General features: G+C 40.5%; 1 protein-coding gene across 1 annotated transcript in view; it reads left to right on the forward strand.

Moving 5' to 3' along the window:
- The window catches only part of LOC132473020 (protocadherin-15-like), a 191,929-nt gene that overhangs the window by 40,755 nt on the left and 128,635 nt on the right, over window positions 1-22,539 (forward strand). The window contains 3 exon segments of the mRNA XM_060072940.1: window positions 18,074-18,234; window positions 19,643-19,798; window positions 22,204-22,323. Of these exon segments, the coding sequence (XP_059928923.1) occupies window positions 18,074-18,234; window positions 19,643-19,798; window positions 22,204-22,323 (437 nt within the window).

Below are 22,539 nucleotides of genomic sequence, written 5' to 3' on the forward strand. Positions count from 1 at the left end.
CATCGATTTGCCTAAATCACCACATTAGCCTGGGCATACAATGAAAAGATTGGCCACTGCATTTAATGACTGCATTCCATTCCTTAATTCATAATACCACATTGCAGGGAAATAATATTCAGTGTAGCCTTTCCATGGTTCCCAATACCAACTCTGGCATGCCAATTTCATTATGCAGGATTAGAATCCTGTACACACAATCAGCCAGATTGAAATCTAGCTGATTGCATACAGGATATGCACAGATGTGTATTAACATGCTGATGTATTAGGTCATGCCTCCCTGCCTAGTGACTAAATCTATGACCGTAAAGGTTTTGTTGTTCCCTAGATGCACCTCTTGAATTTAGAACCAAAAAATAAAAAATAAAAATAAATACTTGAATGAAAAACAGTGATTATTGTGCATTCTCCCTGCATCACTGCCTTACAACTGTCAAATGACTGACCACTGATCTTCGGCTAAGACCTTCCTAGACAAACCCAAGCTTATATATAATACCAAAGAAAAGCTTCAAATAAGATAGCAAAAATATCAAAATTGTGTTTTCAAATTAAGCCTGCCCTTTCCCCTCGCAATATCTCTAGCCAAACCCAAGCTTATATCGAGTATCTTAAATCACCCACAGAATTTAAAACAGACAAAATAAAATAACACAACTAAATAATAATCAACAAAATGATATAGGTCTCCCACCACCTTATACATAGATACTACATATGGTCCTTAATTATACCTAATGCCTGTACCCCTGAAATGTCAAATGGGCCAGAAAAATACCTTCCAAAGACTCGTATCATCTCCACCTCATCAGGCTTGGCGGCTGTAGATTTTGATAACGAGCTACTGAGGAGAATGACAATTTCTGCCTGCTGGGACGTGGTTAAGGCGCCGGGTCGAAGCTACAGCTGAGGGTAGCAGTATAGCGCTAGCAGCCTTGATCTCTCTTCCCATAATTTACCAGAAGAATGATCCCATATTCCCTATAGCTCCTCAGTGGTATAATAAGGAACAGGGGAAGAAATACGGAAGACTGACAAGATCAGACAGTTTTTTTTCAGTTTGTTCAGTTGTGAGTGTGAAGGTGTGTTTTTGTTTATCTGTGTTTCAAGGGTTTTAATTGTGGGGAAATAATGTTTCTGTTGAGCTTGAGTGTGAGACAGCGATAGCAACATGGCCACTTTACGTAAATCAGAACACTTTGAGTTACGCATTTGAAATAGCATCAGGGCTCCTCAGTGCTAGCAGCAAGATAAGGCTAAATTATAATGGGGCTATATAAGTATGGAACTTCAAAAACCAAGCAGGTGTACAATTTAAATGTGTTATCTGCCTCATTGAAATAGGATGTCGTTTTATATTTAAAAGGGGTTGGTGGCTTTAATTGGCTGCGGTTCTCTTGGGGTATCTGCCAGGTGAATGGGTTAAAAAGGGGTCCATCTGTGGCAGCCCTGAGTTCAGGCTGGGTTGGCCGTAATTGAAATGGCAGCAGTGTACTTTTCCTATTCTCTTTACAAACATTGAGAAATCTGCACAGGGGAGGCCAACTGCCACACAAATGATTGAATGTAGGATACTGGCTTGATAGGTTGGGCTATTTTCTTGCTATTTCTGAGCATGCAGATATATATTTCTTGGCCCCTATGGGTGGTACATGTGTGATGACAGTATGCTGATAATAATGTCCTAAAAAACGGATTCCTCCTTAGTGTGGTCCAAAAAAGGTATTTTAGAACCTACACTATGCAACAACAACAACAACATGTCTGTGATGCTTTTGCACTTTTGCTTGTCGGTGACATTGTGAGAAAATACACTGGGAATCAATAAGCAGACAATGGCAACAATGGGCTAAGCAGGTTAACAATAGATCACCGCATTTTGTACACATTCTACGACAGAGACAGTACAGAGATAACGAAATGTAGTTGGAGATCTAATATATATATATTATATTATTGTCTATTGATTAAAAAGCCGCTATTTTCTGTGTTTAATCAAATTGACTTCAGTGTAAACAAACATGGCGGACAGCGGCTTTGAACATCCTTAAGGAAAACAAAATAATTATATTATAATAACTATAATTATATATATTTCATCATCTCAATCATATCATCCATTCCATAATATATTCAAATATGATAATATAACAGGATTTAATCCGAGGCAATTTAGGGTGATACAGTGAGTGCATAGATTGTTGGCCCCTGTAGTCTGAATCCAATCCCTAACTCTGGCGGTGTTATGGTCTTGCTATACCAGCTCAGCCAGACAGGACCTGTATTATTTTAATTGACTGGAGGCCAATTAGGCGAGTTTGTCTCTCGGATAGACAAATGACCTGTTCAACCATTGAACAGTTTGGGCGTTTGTTTACAAAGTTTGCTTGGCTGAACGAAGGGCTGTTGCCTGCAAATTGGAACAATTATAAAGTGCAAGAAGTTGTATCCTCACTTCTTAATGATGACTAATATGGGTAAAGGTATTGTAAATGTGCATGGGGAGTGTTTGCTGGTATCCGATGTTTGGTATCCTCTGCACATTCTCAGAGCTTTCATTGGTTTTAAAGTGCTTTTTTGAAAGATTTTAAAGCTACATATTTACATTCCTGTCACAAAGCGTGAAGCTTGTAGCTTCACATCCAAGGGTAAATCTTACGCTGATGATAAGGGCACTAATTTAGCGGATTAAACCCAGTTCTGAGGATTTGAGGGGAGAGAATACTCATGCAACACTGACTGCTTTGTATATTCAAATGGAATAGGTGGATTTCCCCTGGCATAGCGATTACGATTTATGATGACTATATGCTCTGTAAGGTGACCTTGGGTGTCTTGAAAGGCGCCTCTAAATTAAATGTATTATTATTATTATTATTATTATAGCTGTCAACCGCATCTCAGTCTTATGAAGTGTTACTCATCCTTTCTCTACTCCTGTACTGCAGCTGCATCATTTGATAGAAACCGAAACACAAATGGTTTCCTTTCAACTATTACCTTTGCGTTTAAAATGTTGTGATAAAAAAGTTATCTGAGTCCCCCTTCTATTCATGATCTTCATTGTGTTGATCAGATATCCATTCAACCAATATTCATATTTTACAGCACCCTATTAGCCTGGAAGGCATAACAAATTACTCTAGTTCTCCCTGGTACCTGATCAGGTACGCCCCATAGAGTATCGCGTAAGGCAAGGAGGATTCATGGGGCCAACGTGTATAACATCTGCTGTGCTGTTGTGTTCCTCTGTCTGATCAATAGGTAGCTAGTGTTAGCGGGAATGCCCAATCAGAGGCTATGTGTGATCCGATCCCAGCCCATCTGAGGGTAATCACGGGTTATTAATGGTTATCAAGCATTTTGAGTGCAGAGATATATATTTGGTATGTCTCCCCTCTGTGTATGGACACTGGTTTGTAACAGGGGATTTTTAGCTGTGAATGGACATTGCATGCGGGCACTTTGACAGCTGTGTGTGTGAGCACGTGTCTGGGTATTGTGTGCGGTTGCAAACAGGTGTTGCTCTTCAAGTACTCCATAATCTGAGGTTGCATGCGTAGTAAACATATATATAAAATATATGTAACATATATTTAGCATGTAACCAACTGGATTATAACTATATAACCTATCACTTTAAATAAATGTTACATTATAAACCATGATGCATTATTAATCATGTCATTCGTTCAACATGTAGCTTTATTAATGTCTGCAGCATTTCCCATGTTACTAAACATAATGTCACGACTTCACACCTTCTTAAATTTGTTCTTTTACCAAAATATGTTCTGGGTTTGATGTTGGTTTGGCGTTGCAGCACCTCATCTGAAGTTACAGCACACACCAGCCAAGTAGATTAATATTTGTATATGTAAATATATCATCTGGTGCCACAACACACACATACACAAACACACACACACACACACACACACACACACACACACACACACACACACACACACACACACACACACAGACACACACAGACACACACAGGCACACACACACACACACACACACACACACACACACACACACACACACACACACACACACACACACACACCCATAAAAGCACATGGAGTCTCAGCACCTTTACACTGTATTATAAATTGACTGGAGCAATTTGCCCTACTACACCGAAGTCAAATTGACTTAACCCTACCTGAGTAAGTGTGGGTAGAGGAGGGCTCTCCACCCCGATTCCTCACCGACCCGTCCTCGCTCCCCAAACAAGTTGCCAAACTCCCCTGGGGGGGAACTATGAGTTATTGTATGGAGAGGTTTGTTCCAGAGAGCAGCGATGGGGATTTATTGGCAGGCTGGGCTCGCGTTAGTCGGTCTCTATCTCTGTCACTACGCCAATAACAGCAGGCATGATGCCATCCCCTAGGTTGTGTTAAAAATAGACAATATCTCCATTGTATATTTCACAATGTGACCAAGGATTCTACATTATCGAGTTTTCCCTTTTTTTCACTCTGTATCCGCTGCAGGCCTTTTTGCTTTAGTGAGAAGCTGTTCTGCCAAACTTTGTGTTATCACCACGGGAGGAGATCAATTGACTGGCGGACTCCCCTGCTCCAGCTGCTGTCTCCGTCTCAGTCACTGGAGACAGGTCTTCGGTTTAATCTGGGTGGGTGGAGGTCTTTTTTTCGTTCCACCCCTTGACGCCATTGTCTTACACTAAACATAAACCAGCAGTAGGATAGTCTGGTTAGGGGATTTGTTGAGTGTAAAATGACTGCAAATTCGCCAGTCGTAGATTGTTAATTGACAGTTTATTTACTGTATTGGAAATACAGGACACAGTAACGCTATACAATAACCACTGCCACGATTTACTATTATTATTAATATTATTATTAATAATTTAGTAAATTCAGTGAATTTTTCAGTTGATGAAAAATTCACCCTGCAACTGTGTTTTATGCTGCTGTAATTTTGCGCAAAAAGAATAGCAAGAAAACTGCAAAATGGAAGTTAAAACAATATTTATGGTCAAAATGTATCATTTGACAAAAAAAAGTGCATAAAAGTATAAAATCTAAATCCCAAAACATTAATATAAAACCTGTCCTCAAACAATCTGCAATAAATAAAATAAATTAAACAATAAGCCACAGAATATGGATGAGGTATTCTAAGAGCCATCTACCCTGAGGAAAATTTCAAGAACATTTCAGGAATATAATAGTTGATAACAATAAAAAATAGTGTACTTGGAAATCATGTCGAGTGAGCTGGACACTTCAGTGACCAAGAAATTCAAATCTTTATTTATTTCAGGCCCCGTTGATGCAAAAAAAAATATTTCACAAACATTTGGCACATTATCAATTCCTGGAATTCAAAAATGTGAAAAAGTAATGTCGAAATATAGGACAATATAATATTTTCACAACAGTCTGAAACTAGTGTATTATTCAATCTGAAATGCAGCAAAAATATTTTAAGGGATTCAAATAATTGGGGAAAGCAGTAAGGACTAATGGCGTTTTTTCACGCTAATATCCCGGCTCAACTCGATTCGATTCGGTGTGGCAGCCCGGCTGGGTTTTGCATTCCCATCACAACCGGGCTTCCTGCTTGAAGGTTTTTCTTTAACTGATGAAGCGCTTGTCTTGATTCAACACACACACACACACATGTATTGTAGCCTATTATCTTTGTATTTTTAGCATCCGTAAGATTGTTTTGATTTGTGTAGGAGACATATAATACTTTCTGGTTGTTTCAGATGGACGGAACCCAGACAATGATAACGGCGATGATGGATTCAGTTTGACATGCACTGTTCCTTATGGTTTGCTCCCTAATCTCAATAGCTCATTGAGAGCGGATTTATTCCAGATTAGTCTTGTTTAGACATTGGACAATATTTCCCAGAGTGCCAAATGATGTGCTTGATATAAGGAGAAAAGCTTGTTGAATGTCAATATCAGCAATCTAAAAGCAAATCAGTGCGGCACGAAACAAACCAGGTCTCTCATGCTGTGTCGCTCACGGCATTTTACCATTAGCACTTTTCGCTGTGACGAGTCGTACCAAGAGATGGACCATCTCCCAGGTCTGGCCAATGCGAGCCCGACCTGACCATGTTAATCTGTGTAATATGACACTTTCAATGAACAAGATCACACAGCTCACTTTATGAGTATGGAGCGACACCATAACATGCTGGCTGCGACTAGCTCGTGCAATCAAGTCTGTTAGTGCTAATTCTCGGCCACATCACACCTCATAATACTAGTTCTCCGCCATATCACACCTCCTAACACTAGGAGTTATGGGACTGTGACTTTAAACTTGTTTTTTGCAAAATCCTTTGCTTTAGAGACACATGAAACAACTTAATGCTCTCACGTAAGGCTCACAAAGACAGAACCTTTGTGGTAGTCAAACCCAGTGAACTGAAATATCTATAAATGTAACATAAAGTTAATGACTCTTTTCAGTTAACGTCGCATACCTCAGATTCAAGCCGAAAATGGCTGCACACATAGATGTTCGACATCGACCTGTAATTACTATAATTAATAATTGCCTCATTGTCAGTATCTTCAATGTTGCACTTCCCTGAAAACAATGCAATGCAATTCACAGCTATGAACTCTAATTAAGAAAAGCAGTACACTACTAGAAGAAATTCACTGTAAATGTACATTAATTTGTTACAGAGGAGGCATCCTTGGGCAAGAATGCTATTCGTCCAAAGATGTCTAAGTATACTGCTCTGCTATACATGTTCTACTTTAGAATAGAATAGAGTCCTCAGCATGTGCTGCAGGAGTTTCCTGCTGTCGACCGAGATGTCAATGATGGAATCCATTTGGTCTCCTCTGTAGTAATGAGTTAGTTTCAGCAGATCCGCCTGGCTGCATCTTTCACAGACCTTTATCATTAATGGCTTGCGATTGTTGCTTTACAGCCGGGATGGTTGGGGGGGGGGGGGGGGGGGGGGGGGAGCAGTTTGATCGCGGGCACCTAGTGAGCAGCATAGATTATTTAAAATCTCCTTTGGTAGGTTGACGGCTGTCATACTCAGATCTACGGCGGGTTTAACAAGTCATAGATCTCTTGCATGTTGAGCTTGAGGCCCTGGAGAACTTTCACAAGACTCTGTCCTACCACTTCTCCAGGGCTGGGGAAATTGTTGTTTCGTCTCGTCTTCTGATTCCTTCATTAGTCTCGCCTGAGCAGGCCGCCACCAGGTGACCTAGAGAGATGCTAAAATTCGGAGAGGCGCATTATTTTCATAAAATTGATTGATGCAATAGCCTCAGAAAGTCTAGTAACAACAACATAATGCAACTTTTTTTAATCAGAGAATATCTTTTGATATATCTTTTGACTTTTTTTTCTTTAAGTCACTCGTATGATGACTGGATTGTCAAAATAATAGCAATGCAGCTTTCACACTCTATTTGCTGTACTTTAAGGAAACCTCTGGATTGTATATATCCAAATATCAGCAAATTGTTCTGATATACTACTACGGAAATGCAGGCCAAGGATGAGACTTTTAAAGGGAAGTTAATTACAGTGTATCCCATAGATGGGCAGCAATTGGCCATTAAATGGCGAATTAATGAACATTTTTACTTTACTGGTTAAATGGTGCGTGGGGTTAAATCATTTTGTACGAACATACTGAAACTTAAATGGGAAACCGGCTGCAAATGAAGAATGAGATGAAGGGTGAACAGGTAATAGCTATGGTAAGATAGCTTGGCACAGAAGACACTTTAATCACGTGGGTTTCATACGTATTTTAATAGTGTGCTACAAGTAACCTGAAATTGGGATTAACATAAATTCACAATGACTAGAATTTACGTCAGATATAATGGTAAGAATGAACTGAATAATATACAGTATTCTCTGTTTCCGTTCCCGCAAATGAAATGAATGATGTTCCAATTTACCCATATAATATATCAGTTAGTGTAAAAGGCACACTGCCTAATTCATCACATTCATCGGTTGGTTGTCAAAAACAGGACATTTGAGGATCGTCATGGTGAGGTGGTGTAGACGGCCAATTCATGTGAACCGCTCATGAATTCTGTGTGGGAGCCTTCAGGTGATGTCTGGTGAGGACGAGTTTTTTTTACAGATTGCCTACTCCTCCATCTGTCTTCCAATCTGTCTAGACCAGGGGTGCCCAACCTTTTTTGACCCAAGATCTACTTTTCAAGTAGCCAACCTCCCGAGATCTACCAGTCTAGTGTCAACCTTCAAGCGGGCGGGGGGGGGAGGGGGTTTGTATCGTGAGCCTACGGACTTCGGTAGGGGTTTCATTCCGTCTGCGCACGGCACCTTCTCGTATATGTCCCGTGCAAATACTTATATATATTTATTTTTTTCCACCCCTAGCGGTCGACTTGGGATCTGTCGGCGGTCTACTGGTAGACCGCGATCGACTGGTTGGGCACTCCTGGTCTAGGCCAATAACTGGGGTCATTTACCTTAGTCTACTCCACACTTTTTTTAATGGAAGCCTTTTTTTTTATTTCTGTATGTAGGTTCTATCATTTAGTCTGTGTTACATAACGTCTATATTTTCAATGTGTCACTACCTCCCACCTGACGGCAACCAGGGATCAAAGCAGTGTTTTATCGACCAATTTTTACATTTCGCAAATGTCTGCTTCTAAAACCCCTTGTGAACCATTCATAATGATGAATCAAATGCAAGAATTCCCCAAGGTTTTGCGTCACTTTGCAACCCATTATTGAAATTGAAGCCGTTACCGTTACCTGAAGCTGGCGTTCCTTCAGAAACACGATTCCAGTATCTGTTGCAACAGTATGTGGACGGATACACTATTGACCAAAAAAGTCCTTCCCCTCTGGGCAGAGATGCTTCACTGTGAAGCCCAGATCAGACGAGGCACTGACCACTTCCTGGGAAAAGCAACAGGCTGCTGAAGATAGTAGTTTTTTTTTTTATTATTCTTTCATTTTTTTTATGAATTTATACTTGGAATATCTGTTGTGGCAAGAGGCAGAATCATGCTGAAAATAAAAATATAAACCAAACCACAAATGTAAGAATGATCCCTTTTGGTGACACACACACACACACACACACACACACACACACACACACACACACACACACACACACACACACACACACACACACACACACACACACACACACACACACAGTCTTTCAATCACTCTCCCACACAAGTAAGTAAGTAAGTAAGTAAGCTTTATTTGTACAGCGCCTTTCACAGACCAGGGTCACAAAGCGCTTCACAGTTAAAACAAAAACAATAACAATACACAGTTAAGAAGTACATACAAATTTAAGTTTAAAAGGCCAAGACAACTAGGTGACAAACATAGCAGCCCCAAGACAGCTAAGCAAAAGCATGAGCAAACAAATAGGTCTTTAGTTGCTTTTTGAAGGAGTCAACAGACTCCATCGAACGCAGAGAGAGCGGAAGATCGTTCCAGAGCCTGGGAGCAACAGCCTGGAAGGATCTGTCTCCTCTGGTCCGGAAACGAGTGTGTGGCAACGTCAACAGATTCTGATCCACAGACCTCAGAGCCCGAGTTGGGGTGTAAGGCTGGATCAGATCACTGATGTAAGGCGGAGCCTGGCCATGCAAAGCTCTGAACGTTAAAACCAAAATTTTTAAATTGATCCTGGACGAAACTGGCAGCCAATGAAGAGCTTTAAGAATAGGGGTTATATGAGTCCTCCTATTGGTGCGAGTCAGAACTCTCGCTGCAGAGTTTTGCACTAACTGCAGGCGAGACAGCTCCTTTTTGTTTAGACAAGAAAACAAACTATTACAATAGTCTAAACGCGAAGACACAAATGCATGAGTGATCAGCTCCAAGTCATTTTGTGAAACCATTTTCCTGGGTTTCGAAATGTTCCTCAGTTGAAAAAAGCACAAGCACAAGCATTTACAATGTCAAGATTTAATGCAAACCATATCGTAGAAGACTTCATCAAGTCTTTTTCTCATTTTCAAGCTCAATGTTTTGACTTGGTCTTTATTTTGATGTGAATTATTTGTGCCACATTGAAATGAATTCCATTGATTGGGACTGATGGTGAATTGCAGGCTTAGGCAATTGCGTTTGGCAAGATGAGTTGCCTCTTGGCAAGGCGATTGGAAATCAGCACGGAGGGGTAATGAAGCGGACATATTTTCAAATGCGCGTGTGCCATTTTCTCAGGTCAGCACAACAGTTAATAATCTGTTTAGAACAAAATATCTGGCAGACAGAAGTCTTGAATTGTGTTTTTTGCGCAGGCTTGTCTTGATTGACCAACTTCTTGTTTTGACTGAATGCTTATCAGATCAATAAACCTATGTAAAGCACAAACATTGTATTCACTTTCCATATTGTCATTATGTTAAACATATAATGTTGGCCTTATAATGAACCAACAATTTCAAATCAAACACTTACTACATATGATAGACATAACCTATTCAGTTAGTTTTAAACTTAAAGTTATACTACAGCGCAAAACGCTGATATTGTTACAAAACACCCAAGTTCCTATTTAAAAACGTTCATCAGCATAATCAGCCTCGTAAATCCATAATTGACTTTGGCTTTGCAAGCTTGGGGCATGGTCATGATCTCCTTACAGCTGTTGAGGCTCTGTGTTCATGGGGCAGGCCCTGGTAGTTTCAGTTTGTCCCTAGTAGTGCTCTGTGGCTCATGCTGCTGCGTTACTCATTAGCTCTAGGTCTGCCACTTGTCTCGCTTAAGTGTGAACACAGGACACTTTATAGCTGAGTTGGTCTTTGATGATGAGCATGCCCTCAAACTATACTCGCCTCGCTTTCTTTGTCGTTTGCTTTGAATCAATCTTCTATTTTTTTTTTACATAAGATGTTTGAGCTAATGTCAGCATTATTGTCGCCTACCTGCCCACAAAGATCTTAAATTATTTCCGCTGCAGGAATGAAAGGCCACTTAAGGAAACAACCTTTTCAGAATGGAGCCGCAGTGTCAGTTATTAGATTGTGACTGATATCATTTGTGGTAAGAGGTGAAGAATTGCTGCTTACATCCGGTGCAACTGGTACTATAAGATATGCTTGCTCAATTGTCAGCAATTTTCTAAACCAAAATGTCGCAATCAGCCATTGACTGACATAATGCTCATGCCGCTGCAAATTAACTAAATCAGAATGTTCTACCACTTCAGTTTGACATGTTGGGAGGAAATTTGACGGACCTTGGGTTGATACGCTGACAACAAGTTCACGCCTGGCAACAAGGTTATCGCTAGTGATTTGCAAGGGGAGTCCTTGTCATATCAATTAAGTAGTGCTTTAAGATGGAAATATGTACATGTGCAATCAAATAATTTTTCATCGTCACATATACCCACGAATTGTCAAGGTTGGGGACTGTTCAGATGATGTCAGTAACCTTAGAGTATTTCTGCAGACAGCTTGTTTATCTTCCACCTCAATTCCTTTAGGCCATGGTTCACAGTGCTTGTAATGTTGATTCCTCCATCTAGGAGCTCCATTCCTGGTCTCTTCAGCTGCCCCAGTCAACTCTCATGGTTCTCCTTCCTGTAGCCTCTGTTCTTGGACTTGAGTTTTGAAGATCAGTAGTAATTGGAGGCTGATCTCTGCGGTGCCTCCAATTTCTGTTCCAGGCCACAGCTTGACCCACGCAATATAACATCTACCTGCTCCCCAACAACATACATTGGAAATCCCTGCAGATTGCAACTTGGATACACATTTCTGCTTAACAGTAATGGTATTATTCCATTAAGGATGGCTATTAAAATTGTAATATAATTGAAAACTGATTGAAAACAATAAAGTGATGAGCAGACCTCAGATGTTTGTTCCAGAATTGTGAGGCATAGAAGCTAGAGGCGGCCTGACCCTGCTTTGTTCTAACCCTGGATATACAATGTGAGTTTTGTTACGTTTTCATTTAAAATCAAGGCATGGATGTTGTGCTCCAAAATTAACTATCTGTTAGACTGCACGTTAAGTCAATCAAAATTTGTGTTGCTTCGAAATAAAACCTTTAAAAGAAGACACCGATTGTAATAAAACAGTGCACATTCACATGGCACCAGAAAGCTCCATGTTCCCTAATATATTATGTATAACCTGCGGGTTTCAACACAGCGTAGCCCGCTACTCAATATTAACTCCACTTGAGGGGAGGAATATCTACACTTCTTGGAGACAAGTGGACTAGCAACCACCGCTTTTGGGCTTTAAAGGGCAATCATTAAAAGATACATAATTCAAAAAGGAAGTTCAGCCAAGCGGATATAACGTGTTCTTGTGACAGCAACAAATGCAGGCATCAGAGAATCAGAGCCCTGAATACAGAACCCCTAATCAATAGAACTTAAAAGATCTCAATGTTAGATTATAATTATGATGCGGTTCATTGGATTCTCTTGACGACAGAATGAGTATAAATTGTATATGCAGAAACAAGTAATATGGGGTTATGGGTGCTAATTAAAATTACAGAAAATGTTTTAGTATACAACCATGCATTAAAGGTCCACCGTAACACCCTCTGGATGACTGCAATCCTATGGAATACAATCAAAGATCATCTCAATCATACAAACATTCTATGAACATTTTGGGCCCTATCTTGCATCCGAAGCAATTGACTTTCTACACTGTGTGTCGTGTGTCGTTGCTAGTTTGCAACTGGCGCAGAGCGTTCGTTTCCCTCCACCACCACCACGCGCCTGTAAATTAGGGAATGATCTTGCGCCCCAAGGGGCGGTTTGGCGAAAGGAGGAAGCGTGTTCTGGCGCAAACGTTCCCTGGTGATATTTTGCAGTTTCAGAAAACAATTGCACCACAAACCAGGAAATACCTGGTTTAAAGTCAGTGGCGCGTTGTTCAGATGCTATTTTAAGGCCACATGCATAATGTCGCGCATACACTCTCCGTCCACTTCTCTCATCTACCTAGCAACACAGTTGCCTTGCCTTGCCTACTTTTAAATCAATGCATCTGCAAACACCGTACAGCAAAGACCTATTTTCTTGACACAGACATCGTGTACAAGCCCATAACTTTTAGGATTGATGAGTATTTGACCGTGAGAAAACATTGTTTTACCACGAGTGAGTGTTAAAAGAATGATTGAATGCGGGCGTGCGTGTGTGTAAAATAATTAATGAAAGCGGGCGCGCGTGTGTGCGTCCATCTGTTTAAAAACATGCAAACTAAACACGTAACCCATAATACAGTCCATGGCAATGTATATTAACGGGGGGACACATGCATATTAGGAACACAAGTCGATAACGATAATGCATACAATACTGGTAAGAAACTATGTTTGTTAATGTATTGCGTACATCATTAAATAGATCCACAGTTACAGCATATGTGTTACGTTTTCTTTGCCGACATTTATGCGAGGACTGTTTCTGAAGTTGTTGAAGAAAACGCAATGCCATGTGTGAATTACGCCATATTATTTGGCCATAAACTGAGCCATTTGAAGTTTGATATTCATGTGGTCATGCATCTGCCTCATCGGAGACTGCAAACGCGCTGTCAAAATATCAACTCGTCAGAGGGTATGGGAGCTGGCACGCTCATTGGTTTGTTGCACGTTACGCCCAAACCACACCTACGGGTAATTAGGCTACTTCAGACCAACCCTTTTTAGATTTGCGCCGTGCGCAAGAGTAATTTATGCGCTGGTAAAATAGCAACATCGCCATAGAACCGCGTTGCGTTTCAGACTGTTGAAATAGGGCCCTTTGAGTGTTGGGTCATCAAAGGAAATGACCTCTCTCTTAGAGGTTTTCCTTGCAGTTCGGAGTGAGACAGGGGTGCATCATTTCCACTATCCTCTTTCTGGTCGCAATAGACTGGATCACAACAAACACCACAACAGACAGACCCAGAGGCATCCAGTGGACTCTGTTCTCCCAGCTGCAAGATCTTGACTTCACTGTGATTTTGCTCTCACATCAAGCAACCAGTAACAAGCAACAGGCCAAAAACTGATAGTCTGAGCAACTTTGCCAGAAAAGTTTGGCTCAGTATCAACAACTCCAAAACACAAGCGATGTGTGTCAACTCGATCCCCACAGCACCCATCCTTGTTAATGAGGAAACACTTTAGTTTGTGGAAGATTTCACCTATCTGGGCAGTCTCATCAGTAAGGACAGCGGCACATCAAAAGACATCAAAGCAAGCCCGGGAAAGGCTCAGGGGGCCTTCTCCCATCTCTGTCCCATCTGGAGATCAAAACAATGCAGCCTTAAAACAAATATGCTCCTATACAACAGCAATGTAAAGTCTGTTCTCCTGTACCGTCAGAGAGCTGGCGATTTGTCAAAACAGACAAGAGGAGAATGGAAGTGTTCCATAATGGATGCCTCCGACGATGCCAGATCTTTTGGGATGCCAGATCTTTTGGCCTAATAAGATCTACACCAATAACCTGTACAAGAAAACGGGAAGCCGGAGCATCACCAAGGAGATTACGCACAGACGCCTTAGATGGCTAGGACATGGTGCAGGACTGCATCAGAAAAGTCGCCTTAAGATGGACACCACCTGGCAAAAGAAAACCCAGGAGGCCAAAAACCACCTGGTGCAGAACTGTGACTCAAGAGCTGGAACAGATGAACCTGTCATGGGAAGAGGCCCAACAGGGAACGAATGCTATGGAGAGTGCTCATTGAAGCCTTATGTCCCATAGGAGACGAAGAGGAGTGATGTGAAGATGCATTGAAGGTCACATTGGTGAGACAGTTGCCTTTAAAATTAAATTCACAACTAAAACCACTGACATCGGTTATAATGTAATTATGTCCTTCAAATTGAAACACTTACATCTACAATAACTAGGGCATGACCAATCGATCAGCTTTTTGTGTTCTTTGTCTTTGTTATATATTTTAATTCACTATGTTTTGCTAAGAAATTTTTAGATTGAAAGTGGTTGCCTGTGGTGTCTGTTATAACAGGCCTAGGGGTTTGAATAAAATTGTCCACAAAATGCCTTCATATTTTATGTTCAAACAGTGGTCAGTTATCTTGTTTGTTTGTCTGACTTCCTGAACTCGAGTGATTGGAGCACAGCAGCCAGCAACACACAGTAGTATGTCATAAATCAGCACTGCCGCTTTCATACACAGCCTTCAAAACTGTAAATCAAATAGAGACTGCAGAGAAGTGGTTCATATGTGTTTGTTTTGTACTATTAAATTGCTGTGAAGAATACAAACACCAAAAAGAATGGCCCTTGTCTCTGAACACACCATACTTTTTTTGTTGGTTTGTGTCAATTACTGTAACTTTACAAATGTTTTCCTGTTTGCATTTTTTTTAATGCAAACAGCCTGCCTCCACAAATGTGTTCTCTCTCTCTCTCTCTCTCTCTCTCTCTCTCTCTCTCTCTCTCTCTCTCTCTCTCTCTCTCTCTCTCTCTCTCTCTCTCTCTGCCCGCTGTGTCAGTTGAGAATAATTATGGTCCCTTCTCTTCTTTGGAGTTGACATAATGACATATTTCGGTGGGTGTAGACCCTGCAACCTGTGTTCTGAGATTTTCTTAACTAGCCAACTAAGATGGTTCTCCTTTGTATTAATGTATCAATCACAGTCTTATGTGCAGACGCTTTTGAAGAAGCAAGTCGAATGCAGATTTAAATACAGCTCACTCTGGCCAACTGTTGTGTTGTGCATTGCCCTTGGTAAATAAACAAATAAACTAAACTGTCGTGAGTAAGAAATATTTTAGTATTTTGCTTTGTTATAAAGGTTACAGCCGCATCAACACACGGACGTTAAAGTCAGTCGTCATTGTACTAGCTTTGTTTATAGTAGTTTAATAAAGTCCCACTCCTATAAAGTCCACTTTTAATAACATTGTTATTGCTATACTGAACATACTGAACATACTGTGCGTTCGTGCGTGCGTGCGTGCGTGAGTGAGTGAGTGTGTGTGTGTGGTTGCGTGCGTACGTGCGCGTGTGCGTTCGTTCTTGACACTTATTGAGAGTCAACTTATGAAAAACTCAACCGACCCAAACCTGATATTCAACTGATGCTCTGAAAATGTTAACTCAACTGTGGACTAGCCATTGAAAGTGCGAACCAAAACTTTCAACATGATTATGTCTACAGTGCAATCTACATGAAATCTTAAACCCATTCACACATTGGTTAAATCTGTTCACTTATGAGCACATATAAATATCACAATCTGTGAATTGTCCTGCGGTCACATGTAAGAACAGGAAAGGCTGGTTGTATAGTAGACCTCCCACTGTGAGACACGAACCTGGTGTATTCCTCCATGAAATAAACGGATTATTCAAAGCAATCTTCTTCACACTGTTGACAAGCAGTAAAACTAAAAATAAGGCTTCTATGACAAATATGGATCTTTTTAGTGACTCAGGTGCTTATAAGCATATCAATAGAAAGACCTTTCAGCGTTTAAACTAATTAATCCTACTGCCACTGATCAAAGGAGAAAAAAATAATAAATAAAGTCTGAAATCTCCAAATCATGTTCCAAAGCATTAATAAATCAGTCACTCACTGCTATTTGGGCAAGATTCTACACGTCGGGAACACGACCATAAATGCGATAATCACTGCTCTATTCTTTTGTAATCACTCTTGGTAATTATACTGTGGGATGGATTGGTTCTATTTAGCTTAAACAATCATGGCACAATGAATTTCAAATGATCCCACGCAGACTCGTTCCCCGCTGGCTACACTGGAAAAAGGGTTTTAAGCCGTACTTCATCTGATTATTATTTTGTAATTCAATTCAAATAAACATTTTTTGTAAAATAACTTTTTTTTATTTAAAAATACTGTGAAATATAGATATTTTTTAATTAGGAGCTCAATTAAGAAATATCCATTTTGACAAATGTAAAATTTTAAGGTTGTGTATTCAACTGATTAATAATTTTGTCATTCAATCCAAATAAACTTTTTTTGTTTTCTTCCTAAAACACTTATATTTGATTAGGAGCTCAATTTAGAAATATTTGTTTAGACAAATGTACAATTTCAAGGTTACGTACAAGCCTGCGCATGCGCATTAAATACAAAGACGCTTACGACTACTCGACCAAGCCGCAGTGTTGCCAACTTAGCGATTTTGTCGCTATATTTAGCTACTTCTCAGACCCCTTTGGCGACTTTTTTTCAAAACAGCGACAAGCGACAAATCTAGCTCCTTTTTCAGCTGCTATTGGTGACTTTTGGCGACTTTTTGAGGTGAAAGCACTATCGCTATTACCTCTTCACAACGAGCACCGGGTGCCTGCGCGGCCCCTCCCCAGTCTCAACGCACTTACAGGCAGCTCAGTCCTCGTGGTAAAAAGCAAACTCAGGAATCGGATGTCCTTGCAGACCTTAAACTCCATCCTAAAGCTGTCAGGTGATGCTTGCTTTGAGCACCAGCTGCCTGATCATGTTTTGAAGCTTTTTGGAACATCAGCTGCTTATTCATTCAAGGTAGCACCTACAGCTGAACCTGCAGTTGAGAGCCTTGACCAGAGTGACGATGACTCACTGGTTCTGTGAGCTAGCACAGCCTGTCTGTGTCTGGAGGGAGGTCGGGAGTAGGCCTAACTCTGCCATTTAGATTGTTAATATATATTGTATACAAAAATATGTTATGTTTAAAAATGTTCATGTTTAAATGAGAAACAATTGTTTGATTACATTTTTATCTTTTTGATTGGATAAAACAAATTATTTCTGATAGATATTTCTTAAATGAGAAACAATTGTTGGAGTGAATCAATATTTTTTTGTTTAGGATTTAACATACGATTTAAATGTATTAACTTCATTCAAAGAATAGAATTATACTTGGTGCCAAGTTGTATTTTGTTTTTATGAACATAGGAAATATTGTTTGAGGCAAGCTATATATTTGTCATTGGCTCAAGTTATGTAATATAGATGTGAACCATTACCCTACATTTTTTTAATTGGTTCAATGAAAGACTTTTTCCAGTGTATGAGGTCCGATCTATTGACCATGAGCTGCTGTCCTTTCTGTTCCCCACAGGTACCGTCCTGGTGGAGAACATGCAGATCAACGGCCGAACCAGGAACCCGGGCGGAACCATCTCTCTGACCCTGCTGGACAACTACGACTACTGGGTGATACTGGACGCGTCCCAGCAACGACTCTTCCTCAACAGCACTGGGAGGATCCTGGACAGGGATGTGAGTACGGCCATGCCTACGACAGCAATTCATTTGTTTAATTTGCCATTTTTGGTTCATGCCTTTCTTATGCACATGTTTGCACCACTTTGCATATGTAGCAGGCTGCCATTTCAGTGTTAAAAAAATAAATAGCACTCTTTCTTAATGGGTTTGACACTACAACACAAGACCGGTTTCACTCGGTTTTGGAGTACGAAAACGTTGTTTGAATGCCTTTTGGAAAACAAAAACTGAGAAAATAAATTTGAATTTTTTAAACGTATCTGCATATGTGTGGACCTGGCCTGCGTTAGGGCTTAAATAAAATTCAGTTCTCAGATAAGAACTTCAAATCAGTGTGTCCATACTGTTACAAGTATGTATTCCCATTTTATTTCCATACTATTATTAAGCCTATATAACGTCAGAGGTCAAGTGCTATGCACAGTAAACCTACAAGTAACTCTTTTGTGCTGCAATGCTGGCATTAAAACGAAACATTCACCCACACTCCCCCGGTCACGCTACAGTGGGTGCCTGTGCCCTTTAAGTTCAGTGCATAGTAAGCCAGGTCAACTAACGTCTAACCACAGGAATATCACCAAAGTCTTCCTCTTGAAACAAACAAAACTGATCCAAGCATTTTACAAGCCTTACAGGATTCACCATAAAGGGGTTTTGTGAAAGATAGATGGCAGTTGTTTCTTAGCACACGGCTTCTCCAGGAGATTTTTAAACGAGATATATTTTTTTCTTTTCCCAGAGACCCCCTCTCTCCCTCTTCCTGGTCTCCTCTGAATATTCGCCTCATTAGTATTCTCCATACTCTTTCCTTTCTCTTCCCAAAGCTTGGTAGCGTTGCTGTCTTAGCTGCTGGCATTTAAAATTATCGCTCTGGCTCCGAGCCTGTTCACCACCTCCCTGCTTATTGCATTTTGAACAAGTAAGCAGACCTGGGGAAAACAAAATGACACAAACAAAATTCAAAAACAGATGTAGAACAGCCCGTCTTTTTGGCATGCGGTCGATTGGCAACCAAATTCAGGGGGGACAGTTAATGTTGCGAATATGTTGTAAATATGTTTTTCTTGGATTATTTTGTCGCTTCACCACATCCGTGTTGAGCACTGAGTTTGTTTTAATGCATATTGAGACTTGCTCTTTCTAACACAAACCCGCTTGGTCTCTCTCTCTCTCCTACTCCCTCTGTTTCTATCTCCCTTTCCTCTTTTTATCGTCTCTCTCTCTCTCTCTCTCTCTCTCTCTCTCTCTCTCTCTCTCTCTCTCTCTCTCTCTCTCTCTCTCTGTGTTTCTATCTACCTTTATTATTTTTATCACCCCTCTCTCTCTGTTTCTATCTCTCTCTCTCTCTCTCCCTTCTTCCCCCTATCTCCTCCTCACTCCTTCTCCCCTCCCTCCCCACTAGCCCCCCCACGACATCACCACCATCGTGGTCCGGGTCCAGTGCACCAACCTGCTGGTGGGGACGGTGATCTTCCACGAGGTGCACATCGTAGTGAGGGACCGCAACGACAACCCCCCCATCTTCCGCCAGCCGCGCTATTACATAGCGGTGAACGAGGTGAGGACCCCCGGCAGGATCTGTCGGATCATGCGTCGTAAAAACAGCTTGGTACTGATATGGAGTTTAAGATGATTAAAGATGTTCTTTATTCATCCCAGATGGGACATTCAGGTGGACAGCATATCAAATACATTATTAGCAACAGTAAAAAATTCTGTTACGGAAGATGTGTATCTGCACAATAAAGTGGAAAAATTATTTAAACATTGTACGTTTTTAGATCGAGATGAGAGACACTATACAGTAAACCCTATACAGTACATAGTATATAAATACATAAGTTATCGTTTGGCCTTGTCGATTCTCTCCTGGCCTAGTGTAACTTACAAACAAGTGACCCTATCTGGACACACTCTCCTGTAGTTTGACCCTATGTGGGATATGTGAGCACCTTGCCCTCATTACCTGTGGTTATGACCATGAATGGTTGAACTATATCTTGCTATAATGCCCTCCATTATTTCTCTTTTTAACTTTAGGGGAATCTTCTGGGTGTACTTTGATGACTCATGGTTGCATCTTGTATGTGTTGTGTATTCACCATAAACCGATTATACGCAAGTGAATGCATAATCTATAGGCAACAGGACAAAATCGTGTTATCTGAAGCGTTGTGGTTTCCCTTTGTAGTCAGTTTGTATTCTGAGTAGTATTAACCATCACGTTTGAGCAGGCTTTGGTTGCATGCAGGTAAATCCAAATCCGTGAGGAGATCAAAAATCTCGGAAATCATTGGCTATCGTCTGATGGCCATTTAGCTTTTTATATGCTGGGACATATTTTCATAGATGTTAGGTGAAATGTCGCCTGCACCTGAAAAACCGACAAATGATTGAAAAACAATCAGGGAAGAGGAAGTCTTTGCACGGATATAAGTTATAGATTTTAGTTATCATCTATCGGGCTACGCTGGAACCCCCAAAATATCGTCCATAGTCCAGAGAGCTAGATCATCAGATGATAACTGATGGTTTCCCAGATAGTGTGTTGTGTAATAATTACACGCTCCAATTTAACATCAACCCAGTGCATGTCTGACTGGAACTATCGTCAGTCTGGAAATTTTTCCCCACGCAGCCCCTAGGCTCAGCACCTTCCCCTGGGTAGATGTCAACACTATCAATCAATCAATCCAACTTTATTTATAAAGCGCTTTTATTGCAAAAAATTCAATACAAAGTGCCCAACAAGGGAACACTTAGACATCGGATGACACTTATGCAAGTGCTTATATTGAATTCCAGATAGTTCTGTCTCTTTCTGATTGCTACTTTGTGTCTGTATTGTGGTGTCAGAGATAAGTCCATCAACCTTCATTAGAAAAAATATATAATACATACGCCATATGGTATTATAATAAATAGAGGAAAATTAGACGAAAAAAAAGTTTAAACTTTGTAAGAGTCTCGTCTTTTCTTTCTCCCTATTAGGCAAATATTCCGTTACATAGCATAATTTATATACAGTGATGCCAGTAACGCGTTACTTAGTAACGCGTTACTGGCCTCAGACCACTTTTTTCAGTAACGAGGGGGGGAGGTTAGTATTGGCAAAACCGGTTATAATTTTTCATTTTGAGGTGAGGTGTTGTCGCAGCTAAATGTAACTAATAAAGTAACTTGTAATCTAACTTATTTACTTTTAAAATCATGCAATCAGTAAAGTAACTAAGTTACTATTTTAAGGAGTAACTAGTAATCAGTAATCAGATTACTTTTTCAAGGTAACTGTGGCAACACTGTTTATCTATACATATATACATATAATCTGTTGGAAGGTGGCCATGCAGAAGACCCAGAGTGGGATAAGCATGTGTCTTTCCCATAACTGTCAGAGTGACATAACAGAACTGTATAGAGCTGTTCAGGCAACATAATAAGTCATATCCCCCCCCCTCTCTCCCACTGCCTCGCCCCAAACCCCCCTTGGGCCTATCAGCACGCTCTGGGGACATTTCTCCTTATTGACTCAGCAATGTGAGAGGCAACCCTTCAGAGTATAAAAAAGAAATCACTCGAGAAATGCTAGTGGTCGCAAGTTTTTGATAGGAACGGGACGGCTGCTGATTGTATTTATTTATTACATAATGTTTGTTGAGTGGAGTTGGAAATAGTTTTTTTGTCTCAGTGCCCATTTCTGTAAGTCAGTGTATTTAGTCCAGTGTTTCGATCTCTGTTAACACTCAACTTCTCAACTTGTGTTCCAAAATACTTTCATGTTTTTTTTGTGATGTGCTCACTTCCGTTGGGCTGTGATATTAACCTGCTTCTCCTGCAATAGACTCCCACAGTTCTAACCAATATGGAATTTGTTTCTTCATAACAGCAAGAATGTGTTTGATTCGTCAACAGTCCTTGAACAAAACATCTGTTTCTTATTTACATTTCAAAAAAATTGCTTAGCTCACTCCAATCGGGACGATCGTATTCACCGGTTTCTCTGGAAGCAACGGCGCCACAGATATCGACGACGGGCCCAACGGACGGATCGAATACGGAGTACAGTACAACCCCAATGACCCGGTACAGCAACCTGCTACAGCGAGATAAAGACTGTTTGAAACACACAAAGTTGTGAATATACCAAACAATGAGTATATTACTCTGGAATGTATTTCCTAATGCATTCTACTAATGTATATATTCAATCTTTCTCTCTATGTGTATCCATGTGTCTCTCACCCCCCTCTGTCTCTTTTATTATACTATACTATTATACTCTTCCTCTTTATTGTCTCT

The sequence above is a fragment of the Gadus macrocephalus genome, chromosome 15 (assembly GCF_031168955.1).
Source record: "Gadus macrocephalus chromosome 15, ASM3116895v1".
Classification (NCBI taxonomy): domain Eukaryota; kingdom Metazoa; phylum Chordata; class Actinopteri; order Gadiformes; family Gadidae; genus Gadus; species Gadus macrocephalus.